This window comes from Ursus arctos, unplaced genomic scaffold (assembly GCF_023065955.2).
Source record: "Ursus arctos isolate Adak ecotype North America unplaced genomic scaffold, UrsArc2.0 scaffold_5, whole genome shotgun sequence".
Taxonomy (NCBI): Eukaryota; Metazoa; Chordata; class Mammalia; order Carnivora; family Ursidae; genus Ursus; species Ursus arctos.
In genome coordinates this window covers 24666887-24691797 of record NW_026623067.1, presented here as the reverse complement: position 1 = coordinate 24691797, position 24911 = coordinate 24666887, and the positions used below count along the sequence as shown (strand labels likewise).

General features: G+C 48.1%; 1 protein-coding gene across 14 annotated transcripts in view; it reads left to right on the top strand.

Moving 5' to 3' along the window:
- The window catches only part of ZNF608 (zinc finger protein 608), a 745410-nt gene that overhangs the window by 75430 nt on the left and 645069 nt on the right, over positions 1-24911 (top strand). For all 14 annotated transcript variants that reach the window (XM_057306992.1, XM_057306984.1, XM_057306986.1 and 11 more), the window contains 2 exons: positions 21602-21689; positions 22212-24672. In XM_057306992.1, coding sequence (XP_057162975.1) covers positions 21602-21689; positions 22212-24672 — 2549 coding nt within the window. The remainder of the gene's footprint in view (positions 1-21601; positions 21690-22211; positions 24673-24911) is intronic.

Here is a 24911-nt window from a genome sequence, read left to right as displayed (position 1 = left end):
GATACAGTGTGTACGATCCTCTCTGCCTTCCACTGACATTGCTCATAAATTGCACCAGAAACACTGCTATCAGGAGCTTAATAGCAGGTAGAGCACAGCGCCACATATCAAGTCTCAGCAGGATACAGAAACTATGGTTACCAAATTTCCAAAGGAGAAGGAAGAGGGGGTAGAAAGTTTTCTCTCGAAGACTCACCGAAACAACAATGCTGAAAATGGATTCACCGAAGCAGCTTTTTGAAGAGGGCTTAGAAGAGCTGACTCCGTGGTCGCTCTGCTCTCACTTTTTGCTGAATTGTTATTTTTGAAGACCTCCCAAGAGGCTTTTGTGGTAGAGCTGTGTGGAAAAGGCTGGCTTCTTTGCTTCCCGTTCTGGCTTTCTGTCTGTCCGTCTTTCTTTCTCTTCTCCTCTTAAAAGAAGAGGAGCCTGATGAAGAGCCCTGGTTACCTCTAATTCTCCTGTAGGGGGAGGAGGTGGTTAGAAGTTACCCTCAGGCGTGCACCCACCTTCCCCGAGGCCCGTGTCCCCTGACAGAAGACTCCTGGCCTAGAACAGTAGAGAAGCTCGCCTCGCCATTAGTCTTGGCTCTGACCTACAGTTTGTTTTATCTTGCCCAGTGACCTGTCCAATTATTTGATTTCTGGTAAAAGAGCACACAATTACATAGCGTATCAAGATGTTAATATTTTAGGCTGTGATGTGAAAAGGGACACTCTTTATTTATAGATCCGTGCTGTGAAAAGAAGGGGCGGAAAAAGGAGAGGAGAATATATAGCGGCTCCATTGCGAGAATTTCCAGTGCTTTAGGACATCGCTTTATCTTAATAAGTGAGATTATATTAATATGGTGAAAAGCCCCCAATTCCCCTCGCTGAAGAAGGGTCTATCATCATCTATGAGTGGCCATAGCAGAGTCCTGCCTCTTGCCAGAAGAGATTAGTGCGGATGGTGAAATAATTCTTTCTTTAAACCAAGTTAAGCTGTTGTATTAATGTTACCGTGCAAGGGCTCAGGCAGAGGAAAAGTCCTCAGCGTCATTCCAGGCTCCCTGGTGACTTTTCCTAAAGGACTAGCCTAATGCCTCCTGTCCCCACCTACAGCCCCATCCCCCAGAATGTTGGCAAGTAATTAATCAAAAGCCTTCTTCCCCATTTGTGTCCTTGAAAAACTCAACAGGGTGTTTGTATATCTTCTTTTGTGTGATGCACGTTTTCCTCTAAAGCCTGTGAGCCTCGTTGCTCTGATAAGAATCACCTTCGATGTTTGGAGTAGAGCTAAGAATCAGTACTTTTAATAAGCGCTCGAGAGGATTTTTATCACCCAGGGAGTTTGGGAAAACAGAGTCTGATTGGTCTGGGTTTGAAACCCATATGTGCCATCTTCTAGGGGTGTGGTGTGTGTATGTGTGTGTATGTTTGTGTGTGTGTGTGTGTGTGTGTGTGTGTGTGAGTGTGAGAGAAGAGATTCACAGATTCTCTGTAGTTCAGCCGGGAACTCACATCTGGAAACATGCTCTGCATTTTCAGAAGTGGAACCCTGATTCTTAACATGTAGAAAACGCCAGAGTCCCGAAGCCCGTGGATTCTCCTGTCCATAATGCTGTGTTTGGACTGAGTGTTGCTCAACACCCGCTCACTCCTGCCAGGCCCCTTGGCCACGGACCCTGTCCCGTTGGGCCGGAAGGGTGTGATGTGATGACCCGTTGCCATCCTGAGAACCCCTCCTCTTCCAAAGCAAAGACAGCGAACCCCTGGGGATGTAGCCCCTGCCCTTCAGGCATCCACGGCTCCTTTCTGAGCTTTGTGATAAAACGAAGCAAGTGGAACAAGAGGCTCTCAGTGCGAGTTTAGAGGAACCCCACTTTGTCACGTGGTTTCCGACAGCGCGGAGATGGGTACCATTGGCAGGCGGTGTGTTGGCGGCAGTGAGGGGGTGCGGGGGGGTGTAGGAGTCAGCAGACTCCTCCTCTGCCACTTGGTACCTCTCTTCTCAGCAGGGTGCTGTCCCAGGAAGCCTGTGGTCAGGTTCACTGAGGGCGAGTGGGTATGGCTGTATCTGACTTTTCTCTTCCTCGTTCTCAGCGCGCTAAACGTGGCACTAATGAATGGTGCTTTAGCCCCGGGCCCTTTGCAGCGACAAGAAGTCTTCTGATTCTTTTTAATCCTTTTCTGTGCCACACATTTGAGACGCTCATCTTCAGCTGCCTTCCCAATTGGGCCAAGAATTGTAGGATTGGTTGAATGAAAAGGCGAGTCCCTGGTTCCCTATTGCTCAGCGCTCTGGCTCCTTCTTTATCCAGACCTCGAAGAAGCCTTTTCTTGGCCACCCCCTCTTCTCCAGAGTCGCTTTTTGTCTCTTGGGTGAGTGTTAGTCTCATTGGGGCAGAATCCTGCAGTGGCCCCAGGCTCTGTGACTGGCTTGGAAGGAACCTCTTGCTTGCTGGAGAAGCTCCGAGAGCTCCTCATGACTGCTATGCTAGCTGCTACCCACCTACGCTGGGTGCTGCTGTCTGGCCCCCCAGGAGCCCTGGAAGAGAAGAACGTGAGAGACCGAGCTGTGCTTTGGGCTCTCTCCTCCCTTGTCAGGAGACCTGGGGTCCACCATTTAATCTGTGGGCCTCGGTTACTTCTTCCTGAAGAGAGCAAGTTCTGACTAAGTGATCACTAAGATTCTTTTGTGCTGAAAATAACATGATTTGTTTGTTTGTTTGTTTGTTTTGGAGGGAATTCAGGACATGATGTGATGAAGTTTATTGTGTCCGTTGTGTTACCTCGTCATTTCAGTCAGGCACCTCAACAAATTAGTGCAAGAGGACCTTGCCTTGAGGGCCCGGTGTGTATGACCGAGTGTCTTCTACATGGGGACGCTGGGTAATTGTCACACACTGGAGCCAGGCCCCTTGGGTTCCGCTGCGGTGTCACAGCTTCCTGCCCTTGTGACCTGGGGGTGTAACTTACTGCCTTTTATGCATCAGCCCATCATTTGTAAAACGGGGAAAATATAGGACCCTCCTCATTGGGGTGTGAGAAAGCCTACTCTAAGACATTTCAAATAGTGCCTAACACACAGCGCTAAACGCGCTTCTCAGTGGACACACAAACCCAAGTGCCATTCCCAGGGTTGTGTTTTTTTCTAGGCAAAGACAGGAATGCTCCTCAGTGCGCTGACATGTTCTCTATCGTTGGGGATTCTAGCCTCCAAGTTGGGCAGACCCTCCTGCTGGTACATACCCCTGCAGCTATTCACCGCGTGTCAACCCTGCCCCGTGCGTCCTTTCTGACAGCCACGGCAGGCTAGCCGGTGTCTGGACTGGCGGTCCTTCCAACAGAGGTGACATGAGGGAGAGGGAAGCCACGGTCAGACAGGGACCACGTCTTGGGATCGGCAGTGAGCAAGCCCTCCTCCCCTAGGAGCCCAGTTTCCCTGCTGATGGTCAGAAGCAGCCTTCCTCTGGGGTCACCTAGAATGTAAACAGCGGGAAGAGGCGATGGGGAGCGGTGCTTCATGTGTAAATGCCTTGTGAAAAATATTTATTGCCTCCTCCCCAGCCCCTAAACCCATCTTTGTAAATTTCTCTCTTGTATTTTCTTTATGTAATGACTGCGGTTGTAAGTGCGTTTTAAGTAGAAGTTATTTTGAAGGATTGATCCTCTCTATACCTTGTGCATTCAGGGATCAGGCAATTCATTTTTGCTTTCAGTTGAATTGCTAATTTATAATAAGTAAGTGGAAATTTGCATCTTTATAATCTCCCATTCCGGAGGATGCACGCTGCATCCGTGTTAACCGTATTTACCCGTGTGTGGCTGGCTGGCATTTACACTGTTGCTATTAAGGCCTGGGGTTTGTTTTTTTGTTTTTTTGGTTTTCTTAGCATGACTATTTAAAAAAAATTTGTCTGTGTGTGTTCTTTTATTCTACTTTATAGAATATTTATATGCAAACCGTGACTTACACATATTTACGAAGCTTATTTTTAGAAATAGGCCTTAACGTAATACTAGATTAACCTAATTCACTGGAATTAAACATGAAACACTGCAGTTTGTTGTGCAGATTAAAACGCATACTACGCGGGGCGCCTGGGTGGCTCAGTCAGTGAAGCGTCTGCCTTTGGCTCAGGTCATGATCCCAGGGCCCTGGGGTCGAGCCCTGCATTGGGCTCTCTGCTTAGTGGAGAACCTTCTTCTCCCTCTGCTGCTCCCTCTGCTTGTGCTCTGTCTCTCTCTCTGTCAAATAAATAAACAAAATCTAAAAAAAAAAAAAAAGGACACATTACAACAAACCCTATGTGGCGTTGGATCATTTGAGTTGTGAAGAAACAAGTCAAAATGAGTTACCAGTCTTCTGGGAGAAAAAGGTGCCTCTTGACTACATTGTGAAGGCAGCCGTATTGAAATAGTGTCGTTTTCCTGTCTTTCCCCTGGATTAGGAGCCTACTAGCTTGAAGATCTATGACACTTTTTAAAGTAAACTAATCTATTTGTATTATGGGGAGAGCATGAGATACCGAAAAGCACACTGGCAAAGACAGTTCAGCGCCTGGCACCAAGACAGTCCCTGTGAAAAGTCACGGGCCACACAGTGAGGACCGGTGTTGCTCGGTGCGTGCTTCCAGTAACACCGACCTCCAGTTAGTACTAGTTTCCAGTCCCAGCACCACTTGTAGTAGCATGCTACCCAGAAGGCAGGTGGAATAATCCACACCAGCAAGGATCGCAACAGGAGAACATCACTGAGAACATCACCCGGTTTCCGCTGTTCATTGTCATGCATGCGTAACGTGGGATTTGCACTGCTGGGCAATCAGTGAAATAATTTTCTATCTCCTTGAAATCAATTTCTGGTGATCACACATGCAGATGGAAAACCGTGGCTTTGAAGATTTACATCCAGCAAATAAAATTTACATTCCCTGAAAGGCAAAGAAGGCTGTCATTTCATGCTTGCTAAACTTCATTGTCTATTTCCCTTTGGTACACACACGCACGCAGCCCGGGACGCATGCACGCACGCGCCCATTATGGAGAGATAGCTTTCTGCTCTGTCAACTTTGTTTTACAAAAGCTCTGTTTTCTTTATTGCCTTTATCTGTTACATCTGTAAAATTTATTTAAGCAATGACAAATCTGTCTTTGGGGCCCCAGAGCCTGGGAGAATCACCACTGGCGGCCCATTGGGAGGAGATTTGTTGCATGTGACTGTTCATTAAATTGCAAGGAGTAGTGGGAGAGGCCGACGGCCCGCGTCTGCCGTGGCTCGGCGGTTATGGTCTGTGTTTAGAGTGTCTTCATCAGGTGAGCGACAAATGTACCTCATCAGTTGCTTTCGTTCAGTGAAAGTGGATGGCTTTTGAAATCCTAGAGGAAGGTTCCGGGCTTCTTTGACTTCTTTAACTTGTAAGAGTGCTTACTTCACAAAAAGTTCCAATAAAAAATAGAAGATAACTCAAAACCAAATTGTTCACATTTATATGATTACCAGTTATTTTGAAAAATGGCAAGAATCGGGACACCTGGGTGCTCAGTGAAGCATCTGCTTTGGCTCAGGTCATGATCCCAGGGTCCTGGGATCGAATCCTGCATCAGGCTCTCTGCTCAGCGGGGAATCTGCTTCTCGCTCTGCTGCCTCTCCCCCTGCTTGTGCTCTCTGTCTCTCTCTCTGTTACAAATAAATGAGTAAAATCTTAAAAAAAAAAGAAAAAGGCAAGAATCAACTGAGATGGGCTCTTTTGCTTGAGAGGGATCGGAATCAGGTGACAAATAATCATCACCGTTGCAGTTTTCACTTCTGTCTTTTGATTTGTGTACATAATAAGGACACAGGGGCTCTTACACACTTTTATTCATTTCAATATTCGCCTTAAAAAATCACATTCATTGAGCACCTGCTCTTTGCCAGGCACTTTGAAAGACAGGGTGCTGAGTCTCCTACAGAGGTTGGCAGATAAAAACCCGGCATCCTGAACGTCACGGAAGTCCTGCGGTGGAAATACCCACAGGGGCAGTCAGGCTTTCTCGGGGCTTCCTGGAGTTCTGTGCACCAGGACTCAGACTCCAAAGCGTAAGGCGGGCCAGGTTCTCCCTGCAGAAGGTAGTAGGAAAGCAAGAAGGCTGTTGAGTGCAGGGCACATTGAAAGTCATTCTGAGGGGTTGTGAGGCAGAGGAGGGGTGAGTGGTAGCAGTGGAAAGATAACCCAGGCCTGACTGTGGACAGGGATCTGGATGAAGAGGAGGGGATGGAGCCAGGAACTTTAGTGGCAGTCAAAAGAGTCACAACTTGGTGACCAACAGGTGTGAGTGCTTAAACAGGAGGAGAGGTCTGGGACTGTGAATTGTGACTCCCTTGAAACAGCAGCTAAAATGATTAGTTAGAACTGTGGTCTGTAGTGAGTTCTAGAATTATCCCTCAGTTTCGTACTTCAGATCCCTTCTAAGGAGGTAAACATAAATACAGAAAGGATTCCAGGTTCCCTGCTTTCCCCAGACCCCCGTTTTCTCTGACACATCACATTATGGGAGAGAAGAATCACATTTCCACAAATTAAGGTCTGTAACCATTGGTGTGCTGATAAATTGTTAACACCCGCTTCTGGGGTGGGGGTTGTTGGGGGTGGGGGACCCTGATTTGTGGTGTTTGCTGTTTTTTGTGGTATGTGTGTTCTCACCATGGTCGTTCCAAGCTTCCGGTATGAGGTTTCTGAAGGTGGTACCAGGAAGAGCTGTGTGTCATCCACAGCACAAAACTCCAGACACACCGCTGGTCTTCCCCTGGACGGCCTGGCTTACTCAAGAGCCCCGTCCACACACATGCAGTGCCTTCATATTACAGACTTGGAAGTCAGACCCCCTGCGTTCAAATCTCTGACTTTCCAACCCGGGGCAAGTCCGTCAGTTAAGCCATCTTGGAGGTACTTTGCTCATCAGTAAAACAGCAACAATTACTGGCAGGTGCCGAGAGTAAATGAGATCATCTGTGTCAAAATATTCTGCTTGCGGCCTGCAGAAAATCATGCTCTCAGGGGTGCCTGGGTGGCTCAGTCGGTTAAGCATCTGCCTTCAGCTCAGGTCATGATCCTCGGGGTCTTGGGATCCAGCCCCGAGTTGGGCTCCCTGCTCAGTGGGGAGTCTGATTCTCCCTCTCCCTCTGCCCCTTCTCCCTGCTTGTGCTTTCTCACTCTCTCTGTCAAGTAAATAAATAAACATTTTTTTTAAAAAAGAGAGAGAGAGAGAAAATCAAGCACTCAGTCAGTATCCCTTACATTTATTTTCTGTCTTCGCTCCCTGGGGTCAGTAATAGAAATGTTAATTACCTGTGGTGTAGAACTTACTAGTTTTGAATTGCCTTCTTTGAAACTTTAGAGAGGACCTCCTGTCTTCTCTATGAGGATTCATTCACTTTGTCCATAGGTTTAAACGTTTTCCTGGATGTCTGTCTTGTCCTCTAGCAGGTTCCATTTTCATCGGCTTGAGACTTACCCTTTGTAATGGGTCTTTATGTACAGCCATTAGTTGCTTGAATACTGTAGTTGGTTTTCTCTGCGTCTTTCCCGAACTTACTTCTGGGCTGTACAAAGTAGGAATACATGAGGAAGTTCTTTTATTTAAGAAGAGGCTACACGTTCAGTTGTGTCTTGAATAGTCCACACAACTTTTTGGCCTTGATAGTACATGACATTTATGAGTTTAATGTGCTTTGGCGGTGCATTCTTATTGAATTAGAAAATTCTGATTTTCCTTAATATTAAAGTTGAATTGAACTGAATGAAACCAGAAAATGTAGTCCTTTGCACAAGACACTTTATCAGGACTGAAAGCACAGTTTGCTCTCTTAACTACCACCTTTTCGGAAAGCTGATCAAATCTAGTATGACGTTCATACATCTTGGAGTTAGTATACCGTCAGACACACAAATGGAGCAGAATTTCATTGAGAAATGGCTTTCTAGTCACTCACTTGGAAAAGTATGTACTAATTTATATGTACTGATTCCGATACGGGGATGTACTAAATAAAAAGCATAATCAATCTCTTGGCTAAATGTGGTAGGATTTTGTAGCTGAAAATTTCTTTTCTTTTTTTTTTAAAGATTTTATTTATTTGTCAGACAGAGACAGAGCACAAGCAGGGGGAGGGGCAGGCAGCAGGAGAAGCCGACTCCCTGCTGAGCAGGGAGCCTGATGTGGGACTTAATCCATGACCCGGGGATCATGACCTGAGCCGAAGGCCACACTTAACCAACTGAGCCACCTAGGCGTCCCATGGCTGAAAATTTCTTAAGCAAAAAAGTGCAGTGAGAAACTAAGCCATTTGGTTTTTGTGTTTTTTCTCCCCCATATCCAAGAAATAGGACTTCTAAAAAGTCACCATGTGATCTCTCCTTCAAAGCTTTGTAGCCTGTCGTTCAGTACTTTCAACAAGTGTTGTGCGGCCCTTGCTGGGGGGCTGGCCTGTCTGGTCACCCGCTGCCCAGGCCTGTTGAGAAGCAGACTTGGGTATTCCGATGCTTCATCTGTGCCTGGTCACCACCCTCCCCACTTTCCCTCCTCTCAGAGGCCTGTTTGGGTAAGAAGAGAAAATGGTTTGTCTGGTTTTTCTCTGAAAGGAAACCGGAGAGCCTTTGGACCCAGTCATTCTACAACCCCATCAGAGTGCTGCATTCTGCAGACGAAGCCCGTGGGCCATGGTGTCCTGTCCCTGCCCCAGCCACGCAGTTGGTGGCTGGCCCCTCACAAACCCAGCTACCAGTTTTGGTGGGAGAAGGTCTTTAGTTATTTCAGGCAGAGGACCTCAGAAGGAAATACGACCTCATTTCTCCAGCAGGCGTTCTCCTGCCCCATGGACTCATCCCCACAGATACTGCCATGAAGACAATAGTTAACGCGCCCTATGCCAACTCTCGAAAATTCCTACTGTGCAGCCCACATTCCGTGTTCACATTGGTATTCAATTTAGCAACCAGGGACCGTGATGGGTATAAATCAGAATTTTATCCAGTGTGCATGAGTGTGAGTGTGTGTGTGTGTGTGTGTGTTTAACTCTTGATTGAATTACAAGGCAACCTGGAAAAGATGTTGAAATGTTCAGTCAGGCCTCCTTCTCTCATTGAAAAGAGGTGTATAAAAAACGCCGTGATGATGGGCACCAATTAACAGTGCATTACTTTCTGGAAGAGACTTCATGCTGGCTGCCCTGCAGGTCAGAGTCAATAAAGACTGAGTTACGAACAATAGTCTTTCTCTCTCTCCGGAGCCTTGGACTTAACCCTAACTTCCTCACAGCAGAGAAGAAGGGGATCACGCAAACAATAGGCATCTTGGAGGTTGACTTGGGCCCAATGGTCAGAGGCCATGGAAGCTGTCAGGGGCTTGATTGATGGGCCCTCACGCCTTAGTCCCCAGTGCAAAGCACTAATGTTCCAGCCTCTTCCGAGAGCCTGGATGTGCCACCTAGGGTCAGAACTTCTCAGCCTGTGGGGCTAATGTTTCAGATGAGGCCAAAGTGCAGTCAATAATTTATACGGAAATTTGTGCTTCGAGGCGCAAAGGAAAGCCAAGTTTTGACTCGAACTCCCGTCCGTTGCAAAGAGAAGTGCGGTCCGCTTCGGAAGCCCCTGCTCGCAGCGTCGTTGCGTGCATTCATCGCGTTGAAGACACACGTTAACCACAGGAGAGGATGAGAGCCATCCTGGAAGGCTGTCTGGCAGGCACGCGGAGCTCGGTGGCAGGAGTTTCAGAATTGAGAAGTAAAACGGGAAAAGAAATACCAACCATTGGGAGTTTATTAAAAAACAAAAGTAAATCACCCCTCGAATGGAATAACTAGGTCGGATTCAATCGTAATGACTTCGGAAGCTATGAAGTGTCCACAGGGAGCGTCGGTGAACACAGGTTCTGACCCTGAGGTTCCCGGTACTGACAGCTTGGAGAGGTGTTAGGTCCTATCAAGGACCAGAAGAGACTCCAGGATCAGAGAGCAGTGCCTTGAAGATGCGGTCCTTTCTGCAGAGCAGTGTCACCCCAAGTTAGCTTGGTGGCTGCACGTGATGGTGTATGTGGGAGTGTGAGTGTGTGTGTGTGTGTGTGTGTATAGAACATCTCTGCGTCTCCATAAACACATGTATTTATACACACAGTATAGAGAAACAGACGCAAAGCAGGGACACCAAGCAAGGCTGGTCAATCAGTAACCAGCTAAGTTTTGTTCTGCTCCAGCAAAACGATGACTTGCTCCAGTAAGTGCTAACAAAGGCCCTTTTCCCTTGCTCTGCTCACGGAGAGCGCTATTAGTCATGCTTCATTAGTCTTGTTTACAGAAAAGAGCTGGTCTCTAAGCACATTATTGAAATACTTGTAACTCTGCTGGGCTTTTTTCTTCACTGAAAAGATAGGGACTGTGGAGTGGGGGCGGGGGAGGGGGCCTCTGACCATTGTCGAGACATCTAGTCTGTTCAGATGGTAATTGGAAAGATGAGTTTGCCTTTAACGCTCTCTGCATCCCCCAGAGCCTTGCTGCAGGGGTCATCTCTGTCGTCAAGGTCCTAGGGACCTTTAATTATGCCTTTTGTCGCTTAGACGGATGCCAGGCATTCATCCAGTTCGGATCGCTGTTCCTGAAAAGTGGATGTGAGGTCTCCATACCCCACGTCTGGAGAGGAGGCTTCAGGGATTTCGAACTGCGTGTCCAGAGTGGTGGGGAGGAGGAGGAGAGGTTTGCTTTCCACAGTGGGTATGTCAGGAAGGAGAACTTTCTGGGGGTTGCAGTCGGTGCTAGGTGTAGAAATAGCACAAGTCCTTCATGTTGGAATTTGCGGCTCATGAGATGCTGGCAGACAGATGTACCGCTTGTCCAACAGCCTGGTCCCCAGGAGTCCGGGGTAATTTGCATGGATGCCCCCGTCCAAGGGTGCTTTACCGGAGGAAGCACAGTGGGGCTTGCTGCTGGCTGTTTCTCTCAGTGTGCAACGCCTTGTATTTTGGCGTCTCCCTCCATTTCTCAGCTTGGGACCTGGGTTCCAGGGGAGTTGAAAGATGAGGAAGCCGAAGTCCATTTGCTGGGTGACTCTTTGGTGCCGGTGCCTGTGTGTTCCGGTGCTTAACAGAAACCGCGCCTTACCTGGCATCCGTGTTGTCCTTGTTTTATCGATGAGAAAACAGAAGGGCAGAGGGATTTAATTCAAGGTGAAACCCCAGCTGTAGAGTGGGCAGGGAGCCAGGTGGGTCTGTCTCCAGAGACTGTGTTTTCGGGCGCTTGGGATGCTGCGTGGGGTTACCAAAGACCCTCGCATTCTGTCTTCCTCCCTAGTCTTCAGAGTCGAATTGGCTGCAGACTGAGCTTGACTGGAGTTAATTCCTTCAGCTTTCCTTATTACATTCTGAACCTGAGCCATAATGATGTGGCCTCGGTAGGAGAGTGTGCGAGCTCTCTCCCACGCTGTCCCCAGGGCTTGGCTGTCTCCAGTTGAGGGCCGGGAGGTTTACCAACCCCGTGGACCTCACTCAGCCCATTGCCTTTAATTGGGGGGGGTGCTGACGCTGGCTCCTCTGACAGGCACGTCCCCTGTTTCCGTTTTAGATTTGCAGAGTTGCTGACTTTTAGGCGACACACAAAATGTGCCCCTCTGTGTGTCATAGACACTCATAGCCTTGCTGTACACACACACACACACACACACACACAAACGCTCAGTTCCCTGGTTTTCAACTGCTGTTGTAAATTGCTATTTTAAATTTCAGCAAGTGGAATAATAGCAGAGTGATCATCTCCAGTAAATGCTGTTGGTCTTTGTAAAGAATGGCTTGTTCAGAGGATTTATGATTTATGGGGGACACAGCTGGTGACCAGCAGAGCTGTAGGAATGTGTGCTCTCCTGGGCCGGGGAGAGCTGGAGATGAAAAGGGCCTAGAGCTGGCACAAAAGCAAATAAGCATCATAATTTATATGAAGCCTGGCTCTTGGGTCCCGGTGAGATGTATGCATCAGTAACAGCTTTTTGATGTGAGCATAACTGTCGATTGGTTCCTACTGTCTCCCTGTATCTCAAGGACCGGGGATGGTAAGAAATTACTTGAAAACGCAGTCCTGTAATCTGTGGTGGTATTACACGTATTTTGACAAGCAGTTCACTAGCATTTAAACCTGAAACTCTGCTAATCACCCACCTAAATTGATCCACAAGAGGTCCGTGAGCGCGAGAACAAAGATTCCTCCCTCTTCCTTTTTGCTGAGTCTGCTCCCCTTCCCCAAAGTCTATGAGGTTTTTTCCATTCTTGGGTTTTATTTCCCTGGCATCTTGCAAGTTCCTTCGTCTCAGTGATGGCTTTGCCTCCCTGCCTGTTGCTCCTTCCCCTGCTCCTGCCGTGCGGGGGGGGGGGGGGGGGGGGCAGCGGTGGGCCAGAAACAGACTTCTGTCTGCACCTGGAACTGGGGGAGTTGCAGATATTTGGTAAGCGACTTTCCGAATTCATAGCATCTCACACCCTTCCTCCCGCTTTCGGCCTGAGAATGCTCTCTTCCAGGGGCAGTGGTGTGGAGCCTGGAGGTTTGGTTGATTTTTTTTTTTGGTCTGGTCTTGCCATTTTCTTTACCTGTTTTTGAAGTTGAACTGACGACATTGTAGAGATCCTGGCTGTAGGGGTTGTAAGCGGAAAAGATGCAGTGGTTAATATTAACTGCAGGAAACGAAAGGCCTGCATTCTTTTAGTGGCATATCTTCCGTGGCAGGCGGGTCTGATCGTGGGATTGTGTTGAGGCTGTGTCCCTTCCGTTGCGGGGGGCCCGGGGCAGGGGGAATCCTGGTTTACGTGCTGGTTTATTCATCAGCCCCTTGTACACCCCTGCCTCCTAAAATAACACTCTTAAAGGAGCAACGTGGTAGGAGGTCCTAGATAGGTAAGAACCGTATCGTGACCGTGGCTCAGAGTAAACCTACTTCAATAAAATATTTATTAGATCCCTTTCCCCAACTTTTGAAAGCTTTTATATTAAGGAAGAAAAAAAAAGATCTCCTAATGAGCTAATAATTAAAGTTTGTGAGACCAGAGGGGGGGAGATGAGTCCATTCTGTTACAGTTGGCACTGAACCCTGGTCTTCCCATGAAGACAGGGAGGAGGGGGAATGAGAAATCCTTCTGCTACTCCAGTGAGGAAATTGTACCTTAAAAAAGGAGAGGGTTTGAGGATCTAGAAATCATTCGTTGACACTCATCCGCTTTCAGAGATATAAATGCAAAGGAGCAGGGGAAAATTCAGGCTTGGAACTTTGCACCAGAAATCGGAGTGGTTCTGTAGCTTATCTCCATGCCAGCCAGCCGCAGGGCATTACTTACTGGAAAGTTTGATCAAAGACTAGAAATGAAACCTCTTTATACAAGTGTATACCTACATACATAGGCTACGTATGTGGACACGGTGGCTTCGTGCATTGACATTCTTCCAAATGTCTGTCTCAGAAGACTTTGTGTTTTTTTGTCCTGTCTCCCCTCTTTTTCCCCTCTGCCTCCCCCCACCCTTCATCTTTTATCTTTTCCTTGAGCATATCACTTCATTTTACTGTGGTTGCCGGAGCCTTGATAGACCACAGGCTACAGAGCATCCCCTTGGGGTGCAGGGGTAGCTTTTAATGCAGTCTGCCTAAGTGTTAAGTGTGACTTGCTGCCTGTCGAAGCAAGCTTAGGGGGGCTCGTTCTCCCCCCCCCCTTGTTCCCAGCAGTGTCACCTGAAACCTGTCCTCCTGCCTATCCCCAGGTGGGAGGGCCTTCTGCCTCTAAGCAGTATTGTGGGGTGAGTGGTTGCAGTTTATCTGTGTTTCAAGAGTAGCCTCAAGCCATCAAGGATAATGTTTCCTTAGGATGCGTATGTCTGCGTAACTTAAAATCAAGTGTCTTTTGTTCTCATCATGTTTAAAATCGCTTTGTAAAGATCTCCCTGTGGATTTTTTTTTTCTTCCCATTATGCTCCTTGTTCCCTGAAAAGTCTGTAATGACACTTAGGACATCTTATAATTATGAAACTTATTGAAACTTACGTACCGATTATTTAAAAAAAAAAAAGGAAAGCATCTCTTTCTGAAATTAACACTAGGTTCTAGTGATCTGTTTTGATTTGATGTATTTTTGAAAGTCCTATCTTGGGCTGTCAAAGTTTTCATGAACGATTCCACCCGCGTCATGCTTGGGTCAGTGAAAATCTTGTGACCAGCCACGGACGCCCGTGCAGGCCCCCATGCAAATGTCTGGCATGGCACTTCAGCGTTCCCCCGAGGTGCCTTACAAAAGCCTTATTTCTGCTCCCTCATCCTCCCCACCAGACTTTTTAACAGGCCATTGTGTTTTCTAGAAGTGGGAAAGGATCATGTTACTAGGGAAGCGAGAAAAGAAAAGCAGCAAGAGCCTCTTTTAGCTGACCAGTCAACTGGGTATTGACCACCTGTCTTCATGGGAAAGAAATAGATGGCAGTGAATAAGCGAGAGTCTAGTTTTCCAAGAAGCTCAATGATTTTCCCAAATCAATACAGCTCATCAGGCCTCAGAACAAAGGCTGCGGGGGCGGTGACAGTGATGGAAGTGGCTGTGTGTTCTTTTGTGTATTAAACCATAAGACCCATGGGGAAACAAGGTTTCTTTAGCTATGTTGTTTTTTTTTTTTTTTCTCCTCCCCTCTTAGGGCTTATTCAATGTATTTAGGGGGGGAATCCTTTCAGGTTTTTTTGTTTTTGTTTTTTTAAATAAGATTTCCATAGATGGTATCCCAGTGATCAAATGTACTTTTGAAAAAGATCAGCTCAGTCCAGGAAGAGCACCATCTTTTAACATAGAGATTAGAACACCATTCTGCCATTGCCTTTTGCTCTCTGGGGTTGGCTTAGCCAATTTGTTTGGACTTCTCGCGGGTACGTTTTTCTTGTGATTGGTGGCTAGGGTTTGGAGGAACCAAAAAGCGGTGTCTCGGTGTTCAGATGAACCTCTGGCAAGTAAAGAATCATTATGATCCTCCCATAAATGCACCTTGTTCCTGATGTCCTGAAAATAACACCGAACCCTAAAAGGAATGCTGAATCGTCATCTGAGAGGTTATAATTAACGTAGATAGAGCGGTGCCAACATAGTCCAGCCGCCAGCAGAGAACATCTATCCAAACCAGCAATTTTTAGCCCGTCAGCCCTTTAATCTTTAAGCTCACTGTGCTTTCATGAAGTAGTACATTAACACCAGAGCAGAGTGCGTCTGGGGTTTATGGCTGGGGTGGCGGCACACTAGGGCATAAAGTGTTTCATTACACTCCCCTTTGTTAGTGCTGCCCTATCTCCCGAGCTCCATTGCCTTACACTATTTGTTCAGATAAAGCCCAATGTTCAGGGTGACTAATCGCAGCGCTGTGTTCCAGATGGTTTGATTACAGGATGTGGTTAAAGTGACTCTTCAAACATTCAGCTCAGCAGTAGGGCTCTTTAAAAAAAAAAGAAAAAGAAAAAACCCCCTGCATTTTTCTGGTCATGTGACAATGCTTTTCCTGTCCTAATGCTCCAGGGATACTTGGCATAGGGAGGTAGGCAAGTCCCCTCTGCTCTTTGGCCCTCGGAGATTCCATTGGCAGCCTTAGTTGTCAATTAAACATTTCCCCAAAGAGTTAGAAACTCAGTTTTGTCCTTTGAAGAAAGCTCTTTCCGAAGGTTAGGTACTCTGGAGCCAGAAAAATGAACAAGTATGTATATACAAGACTCAACCTTCTTAAGAAAGTCCCAGCATTGGATACAGCAAAACCACAACAGTAAAATGTGGGAGGGGAGGGAGTTGGAGTCCCAAGCAGTGGTGATAACTCATACCTTGTACAATGGTCATGTTGTGTAAAAATGTAGGGTAATATGATACTCAGAGTGTATGAACTTTATCCCGAACGCATGAAACCAGCATATTGTGGCCTTTTGATTGTCACTAATGTTTCCACTAGAAAAAATATATAAAAGGAAAGAAATGTGTAAACTTCAAAAAAAAAAAAAAGGTTTGCGGCATAACTGGGTTCCATTTCGGTGTTATTAGAGTGAGGTTTCTGTTTTCTGCATGAGTGCACGCCAAGTCCATCCAGATGTGGTAGTCTGAATAGGAGTTCAAAAAAAAAAAAAAAAGACGTCTGATTCCAAATTCGGCATTTGCAATGCTTGGCAGAGACGCCTATCCCAGGGATGAGGCGCTTTAAAGACTCTGAAACAGTCTTTAAACTGTAATACAAACAGAGTTATGCTGACCCGCTGGGAAATCAGGCATTTACCCAGTTCTTGAGGAAACGTCTTCACGAATCCCAGAAACAGTAATTCATAAACCATATTTATCACCTCTTTGGAGTATAGTCTCTCCATAGAGAATTTCTATCATCTCTGCGCTCGTGGGAGATTACACTTATTGAAAAAGTATGGTGACAGTGAAAAGAAGGATTCAGATCTAGTCGCTTCTGTCACCATGCCCTAGTTCTCAGGTGTTGAGTGCACTCTGTGTGCGCTGAGCCCTGTGCTCGCAGGTGGGACAGGTGCAGCCCCGCTCCTGTGTTCCAGGGAGGGTGTTCTGGTGGGAGGAGGGGCATAGGAAGGGGCTGTGTACGAGGCTGAGAGAGTGAGCCTTGGTAGTGTTCAAATGTGGGAGGAGCTTCTTTGACGCTTCCCTGATAGACTGAGTTTGGTATGCGTTTGGTGGGTTTTCCCTGTCGTTCAGGGTCCCAGATGAAGGAGACCCTGCCATCCTGTGGTGGCGTTCAGGGTCACTGTAGTCTCCGTGCCAGCCAGCCAGAACGAGGAGGAGGTTAGAAGTACATGCACGGGGGCATTGTTGTGGGCCAGGCCCGTAAGTGGCACACCTGCAGTCCCTCACTTAGCCGTCACAGACCTGAGTGTGCCGGGCGGGAGGTTGGGGAGTGTCTAGCCGTGGACTCAGAGGCAAGCACGGATCCTGGTGAGCGTCCACTGGTCAGAGGACTGGGTGTGGAGCGCAGTGGGGGCCTCGGGAGGGGGTGGCCGTGTTTTGGTGGCATACACCATCGGCGTGGGAGCGGAGAGCATTCAGAGAAGAGGGAACATTGGCCTTTGTCTCTCTTTGGTGCTAATTCATGAGGAACTTCCCTTGGAGATTGGGACTAGGACATCTTAAGGGGATTGAAATTGTGGCATAAACAGTGGTTGAAGAAACTCATTTCGGCTGGAGGGGGAAGAAAAAAGAGAGTGAGCTGGAGGCGAGAATGTTTCCATGGTCGTTGTCCTTGCCTGGGTGAAAGCCTGTGCATGGACGGTGGGAAGACTTTCCCTGCAGGGTATCAGAAGGCCCCTCTGGGAGCAAGGTATTCAAAAACAGATTTCAGTGGAGAACCAGGAACAACTTTTTAACAGGATGGCTGGAGAAAAATGGGGCAGTCCTGGGTGCTGGTGAACCCCTGTCTCTGATGAAAAGGAGGAAGAAGGGACACACAACACAGGTACCGAGGGCCTTGCACCCATCGGCTTCCTCATCTCCTAGCTCTTGTGTCCTTAGGGCTTTGGCCTGCTGTAGTCCTCTCAGCCTCTAGTACCTTGTGACCTTGAGATTTCTACTTCTATTATCAATTTTCCTTGTGACTAATTCCGATTCCCAAAAAAAGTCCCTGTTTGGCTGCCTCAGCTTTAGACACCCATCGCTGGAACCATCCAACGAAGCCAGGGTGAGGATTACTGTTTTAGGAGTCTAGTCGCGGAAGACTCCCCTCTGAGCAGGGACTGTGGGCAGGGTAAGCCCGAGGAACATCTCATCCAGGGTCTAGTTTAATGTGATGGATTAAGGGAGCTGCTGCATAGGTATGGGTAATCCGTAAGCTACCCTTCCCTTTCTGGATGACAGGGTGTGCCTGTGTTGGTTCTCAGTTTGCAAGCTCTTGCAGGATGGAGTTTGGATGGAGGTCCAGCTAGACCGTGGCTGATTCCATAGCACCAAATAAGTACCTAGCGGATACCCTCAGGTTGCGCATTAAATGCTTAATGGGCCTGATCGCCTCCCTGGGAGCACCTCACTGCTAAGTATGACAAGAGCAAGTAGTTAGAACCCTGGGACTGTGGAATCCTTACGTGATCTCAGGGCTCTTTTGGCTTGTAGAGGTCACAGGCTCTACATTGTAGAACACAGAGCGTGTTCTTTTTAAGTGTCCTGTAGATAATACATGTTTTATGGGACAGTAGCTTAGATTCTGTGTCAGTATCCGGTACAAAACCTTAATATAAATAAGAAAACCCTGTGTGGTGAGCACACACAGACCATCCATTGCTGTTTTCAGCTGTAGTCATACTTAATTGGCACTAATCTTCAGATCTTTTTCAAATATAAAACGTTTCAGGGCAGGCATTATTAGCACTTTGAGAAAGACCATTCCCTGGGTGGGAGAGGAAGACAATAAACCTAGAGGGATACTGGAGAATATAAAGATGAAAAAGGCTGGTGTAGAGTGTCCCCAGCACCTGGGTCACAGGCGAGGCATTTGGAAGAATAAATGTGCATTAAAAGAAATACCAAATCCGTTTGGAACACATGTATATTTGTTTCCAGTGTATATAAGATAAATGAGAAACACAACTGCACCCAGATTTATGAAATTCAAAGTAGAACTTTTAAAGGACTAATTTTCATTTTGGTTATTTCAAAAGTAGAGTCCACTTTACATGCCCATGGGTGACAAAGTGTTCACGCTGTTGGGACTTCAGCAAAAAACGATAAACCATTTGCATGTTGGAGGGCTGAAACACCACCTTTCTACTTGGCCCCTCACAATGGGATGTTGTGTAAACACAGACTTCCCTTACAAAGAAACAATACACTTTGTAGTTCATATGAGAAGCATTCCTTAAGCCTTCTTTCCAGTTCGGCTGTGCAAACATGTGCGTGTGTATACTCGCACGTGAATGCTAGGCAGATAGAAATACTCTGTGGCAGAAAGAAAAATAGATACAGGCACACGTATTTAATTAGCCCTGCTTGATGGAGACTCTTCAAAAAAATCTCCCCGGGAGCAGAGCATTTATTTTGAGCATTTCGAATACCGAGGGCTTCTAGAAAAACCACGCTGGCTGATTGAGGCCCTATTGAAGTTGGGAATGGACTTGACGGGACTTTTTTTTTTCTTCCCCGTGGAGTGCGGATACTGGTGATGCTAGCAGTCTCGCTAGTGCTTCCCCACGAGGTCTGCCGGTGTGGCTTCTAGAAACACAGCCTCCGGCGGTGGGACTGGTTTTACGGTGTGCAAGCCGCAGTGTGAGCTCAGTCTTTGTGACAGCTTCCAGCGCGGTAGCCCCACAGCAGTAGCAGCGGCTGACTGCCTGTTCGGGGTCCCCACGTTTCCCTGGGTCCTGTCTGGGGAAGCACAGATTCGGTCCCGGGGGCTGCGAGCGGGCGTGCGCGGCGCCCCGAGCGCCGCGGCGGCCCCAGTCCTCCGCGGAGCCCCTTTATCCGCGGCCGCCGCCTCGCGGCTCCGGGCGACCGCCCTGGGCCCAGCCAATCAGACGCGAGCGTTCCCAGCAGGCGCCGGCCAATCGGCGGCCCGCGTTTGCTGGAAACGCGAAACCCTTAGGGGAAAAGCAATAACAAAAGCCTTTCACTGCAGACAAATGTTAAGTGTCTGTGCAGACTTTTCCTGTTTTTAATTTTATTACTGCAAGAATGGAGGGTTTGTTGTTTCTTTCATGTTTCCTTTCAAGCAATTTTAATTATACATTTGTGCTACATCAGGGACTCGGGAACGCAGTGATTCAGCCCTATTGCGTCTAAAGCTAAAATGCAGTCACCTTGTGGTAATACAGATATGTTCCCGCACTGTAAATATAGCTGACATGCTGAAGAATTTTAAGCAGCTGCAAAGGTCTTTGACACCACACACAGTGCCCCAGAGAGCACATGATGAGAAAACCAGCTCCGTCTTCCCCTTCGCCTCCCCGCCCACCCCCTCCCTTTTCCTGGAGGGATGTGCTCATAAAGAATCCTTTCCTCCAATTGTTCTTCTTGTGCAAATTTTGACCAAATGCCTAATTACCATTGATTCTCATCTCAATATGAATTTTTATACTCAGTGGTTTTAAAAAAAATTTCCCCAGGGAATTAGAATGGAATCAACCATGATTTGAGGAAATGCTTGCTTTGCTACATTCCCGTCCCCCTCCCACCTCCTCCCACCACCCCACCATCGCTGCAGTGAGTAAATTCAGTTGTCACCTAATAGCAACAGAGAGCATGTGGGAAACCATTTTTAAATCTCTTTCGGAGACTTTTGAAAGAAATCCCTCCTTCCCCACTACCTGAGTTCCAACCATTCAAATATTTTTACCTGCCGTGAAAACGTTCCCAAGGAAATTAGTCTTAACCTTGTGAGGTGTCCCTTACGGTAAAGGGGTGCAATACGGGTTTTCTAGACAATTCAAAATGGCAGTGAGTGAGTGAGCAAACCAGCTAGAAGTAGGCTTTGAGTACTGTCCCTTGGCGTTTCCAAGATAGAATGGATTGTAGGTATAGCAGAGAAAACAAAGGCTCACTTAAATGTTTCATTTATTTACCCTAATATTTTAGGTATGTCTCAAAATCGAGGTCCTTTTATCGTACGTTTTTAAGGGGTGATTAAAAAATATATATGGCGCTTGTCCCCTAGAGAAATAAAGAGGATGTTCTATTTTGTTTTCCTGTGACATTTGGTATACTAAGTGCACTTAAGTTTAGTAATTCACAGATGCAGTGCTAAATTAAATTGTCTGTCTGCAAAGCAGTTGGGAAAAGCAGAATGGCTTGCAGGAAACAAGTGTGTTGGTTTTGAGATTTTTCTTCTAATCCTCTGTGGCAAATGCTTACTAAAGTTGATTCTAAAGATAACCCCAAGAGCAAACCTATTGTGCACATTTATTTTCTTAAGAGGGCTATTTTAGGAGTCCTTAATATGAAACAAGACCAAACAGTGAAACAGATACCATACCGTGGCTGATGCTTGTCTCACAAAGCCAGAGAGGGGAGGATTAGAATGAAAGAGAAGTCATAGCTGATTGTCTGCTCTCTGGACTCTAAGCCCCCCGCTCTCCCCTTCTCCGCCTATTTTTGTGCACTCGCATAATGTTTTTCTAAATAAAAATCACCATGATTTTATATTGTTGAATTGGAAACAAAGCCGATGCCTTTCAGTCACCTTCTGGTTAAAGCGCTGGTAACTGGCGCTTAGTTTTTGTTGGCTGCTTGCCAGGCGAAAGCAATTATGTGTAATAATAGAAAAATTAAGAGGTGAGTGTTGCTGTTTTACGGCAGGACATGGCAAAAACCATTTCCTTCTGTCAGCAGTATCTTGATTACACTCTCACACACGGTATTACCCTTTGTACCGCATGCGCACAGGCATGATTACACACACACACACACACACACACACACACACACACACAATTTCCTGTGGGTTTTCACTTGAGGTCACTGAAACCAGAAAGAGGAAGAATGTAAACCACAGCTTTTGAAAGCAAATGAGAATAGAACTTTGCTGGTAAAATAATTGCCATCACCGTCATCATCATCATCTGGAAATAGAGGAATCAGTGCTAACCGTGGTTCTCTTCATTATCCATTCCTGCAGGTGTTCTAGTGGTCAATGTCACGTGGAGGAACAAGACTTACGTAGGGACCCTGCTGGACTGCACCAAGCACGACTGGGCCCCTCCCAGGTATGCACAGGGCCTTTTATTTCAAGAGCTCTGTTTTCTCTCCACCTTCCTCTTCCCTTCTCCTTCCCCCTGTCCTCTCTTTGCAAAGAAACCTGAGAGATAGATTAATAATGCATAAAAGTCTGCCTGTAATTGAAACCAGGCAAAAGAGGAACGATCAGTTCAGGCTTGCACACAGTGAAATGCAGATGCCGGATTTCTTCTCAGTCACAGAGAGTCCTCCCTGCCCCTTCTCCCTCTCTCCTTTGTTTCCTTCTCTTCTTAAAATGGGACTTTGAACTGGATTCGAAGCTAGCTATCCCAGCCATTTTTCTTTGGTGTTCTGAAGAATATACACCCTCCCTAGCCGGTTCTTCTGCAGGGAACGCCGCTGTCAGCGGAAGGACAGGGTGTGTTTCCTTTTCTGGGCCCAGCCTTCAAGCTGCGGGGCTGTTGGCCGCTCTTGCCTGCATTGTGTGCCTCCTGTTTTCACCTGGCTCTTTTGGGAGTGCTCATTTTGACGTCTGTTGCTTGCTTTCCTAGGTTCTGTGAGTCCCCGACCAGCGACCTGGAGATGAGAGGGGGCCGGGGCCGAGGGAAGAGAGCCAGGTCTGCCGCGGCGGCTCCGGGCTCAGAGGCCAGCTTCGCGGAGTCCAGAGGGCTGCACAACAAGAACAGAGGGGGGGCCAATGGGAAGGGGAGGCGGGGCAGCCTCAACGCCAGTGGGCGAAGGACACCCCCAAATTGCGCCGCCGAGGACATCAAAGCCAGCCCCTCCTCCACCAACAAAAGGAAAAACAAGCCCCCGATGGAGCTGGACCTGAATTCCAGCTCCGAGGACAATAAGCCCGGGAAGCGTGTCCGCACAAATTCCAGAAGCACTCCGACCACTCCTCAAGGGAAACCAGAGACTACTTTTTTGGACCAAGGCTGCTCCTCTCCAGTGTTAATCGACTGCCCCCACCCCAACTGCAACAAAAAGTACAAGCACATCAACGGGCTGAGGTACCACCAAGCTCACGCACACTTAGACCCAGAGAACAAGCTGGAGTTCGAGCCCGACAGCGAGGACAAGATCTCAGACTGCGAAGAGGCGTTGAGTCATGTGGCGCTCGAGTGCAGCGAGCCCAGCACAAGTCTCTCGGCCTACGAGCAGGTGAAGCCGCCCGCGTCTCCTGGCTCTGGGCACCCCCCTGGCACTCCCAAGGGGAAGAGAGAGCTGATGAGCAATGGTCCGGGTTCTGTCATTGGCTCTAAAGCAGGCAAGAACTCTGGCAAAAAGAAGGGCCTTCACAGTGAGCTGAACAACCTCCCGGTGATCTCCAACATGACGGCCGCCCTGGACAGTTGCCCGGCGGCAGACGGCAGCTTGGCCGCCGAGATGCCCAAACTCGAAGCGGAAGGCTTGATCGACAAGAAGAGTGCGGGCGACAAAGAAAAGGGCAAGAAAGCCAACAACTGCAAAATGGACAAAAATCTCTCTAAACTTAAAACTGCCCGGCCCATCGCCCCCGCCCCCGCGCCTGCTCCCGCACCCCCGCAACTCATCGCCATCCCGACTGCAGCCTTTACGAGCACCACAACGGGGACCATCCCCGGACTGCCCTCCCTCACCACAACTGTTGTGCAGGCCACACCAAAGAGCCCTCCGTTGAAGCCCATTCAGCCAAAGCCCACGATTATGGGGGAGCCCATCACCGTGAACCCAGCTCTCGTGTCCCTCAAAGACAAGAAGAAGAAGGAGAAGCGGAAGCTTAAGGACAAAGAAGGGAAGGAGTCGGGGAGCCCCAAGCTGGATGCCAAGCTGGGCAAACTCGAAGATGCCAAGGGGGCAGGGAAAGATTTATCTGGGCATTTTTTAAAGGACCACCTCAGCAAGAGTGAAGGGCTGGCTAACGGACTGTCGGAATCTCAGGAGAGCCGAATGGCCAGCATCAAAGCCGAGGCGGATAAGGTTTACACTTTCACGGACAACGCCCCCAGCCCGTCCATAGGCAGCGCCTCGAGGATGGAATGCAGCACTTTGGTGAACGGCCAGGCACCCATGGCCCCACTGCACGTGCTCACCCAGAACGGTGCCGAGACGTCTGCGGCCAAGACCAGCAGCCCAGCCTATTCGGACATTTCCGACGCGGCGGACGACGGTGGTTCCGACAGCCGGTCAGAGGGCATGCGGTCCAAGGCCAGTTCCCCATCAGACATCATTTCTAGTAAGGAGGGTGTTGTCAAAGGGCATCCTTCGGCTACAGCACAATCATCTCAGATGAAAGAGTCCCATTCTCCCTACTACCACGGCTACGATCCTTACTATTCTCCAAGTTACATGCACCCCGGGCAGGTGGGAGCCCCTGCTGCTGGGAACGGCGGGAGCACGCAGGCCCTGAAGATCAAGAAGGAGTCCGAGGAGGACACAGAAAAGAAAGACAAGGCGGAGCAGCTCGACGCCAAGAAGGTGGACCATACCTCGGCATCCTTACAGCCTCAGCACCAGTCGGTGATCACACAGAGACACCCGGCCCTGGCGCAGTCGCTTTACTACGGCCAGTATGCCTATGGGCTCTATATGGACCAGAAGTCCCTGATGGCCACCAGCCCTGCCTATAGACAGCAGTACGAGAAGTACTATGAGGACCAGAGGCTGGCAGAGCAGAAAATGGCCCAGGCTGGCAGAGGAGACTGCGACAGGAAAAACGAGCTCCCCTTGAAAGAGCTGGGCAAGGAGGACAGTAAACAGAAAAACCTGCCGTCTGCCACAATCTCAAAAGCTCCCTCTACCCCGGAGCCTAACAAAACCCATTCTAAACTAGGGCCGCCAGTGCCTAATAAAACTGAGGAGACAGGTAAATCACAGCTTCTCCCCAGTCACCAGCAGCAGCTTCAGGCCGACAGCTTCAAAGCTAAGCAGATGGAAAACCACCAGCTTATTAAAGAGGCTGTAGAAATGAAGTCTGTCATGGACTCTATGAAGCAGACAGGTGTAGACCCAACCTCGAGATTTAAACAAGTAAGACTGTGGAGCGTGGCCCCCACAGGGAGAGAGCGAGTCTGAGACGTGGACGTGTCTGGGCTTGATCTGGTTAGACGTCTTCACAGGAAATAAGCCAAGGGCTCATTAGGGTTGATCCCTCTCCTCCTGAAACATATTCGAAAAGGTTCCCCCAGGAGTTATTGCGTACCTCGCAAGCGTTGTGTTACTCACGATGGCCTTGTCGTGTTGGGTAGTGAAGGGAACTTCGGACCTGG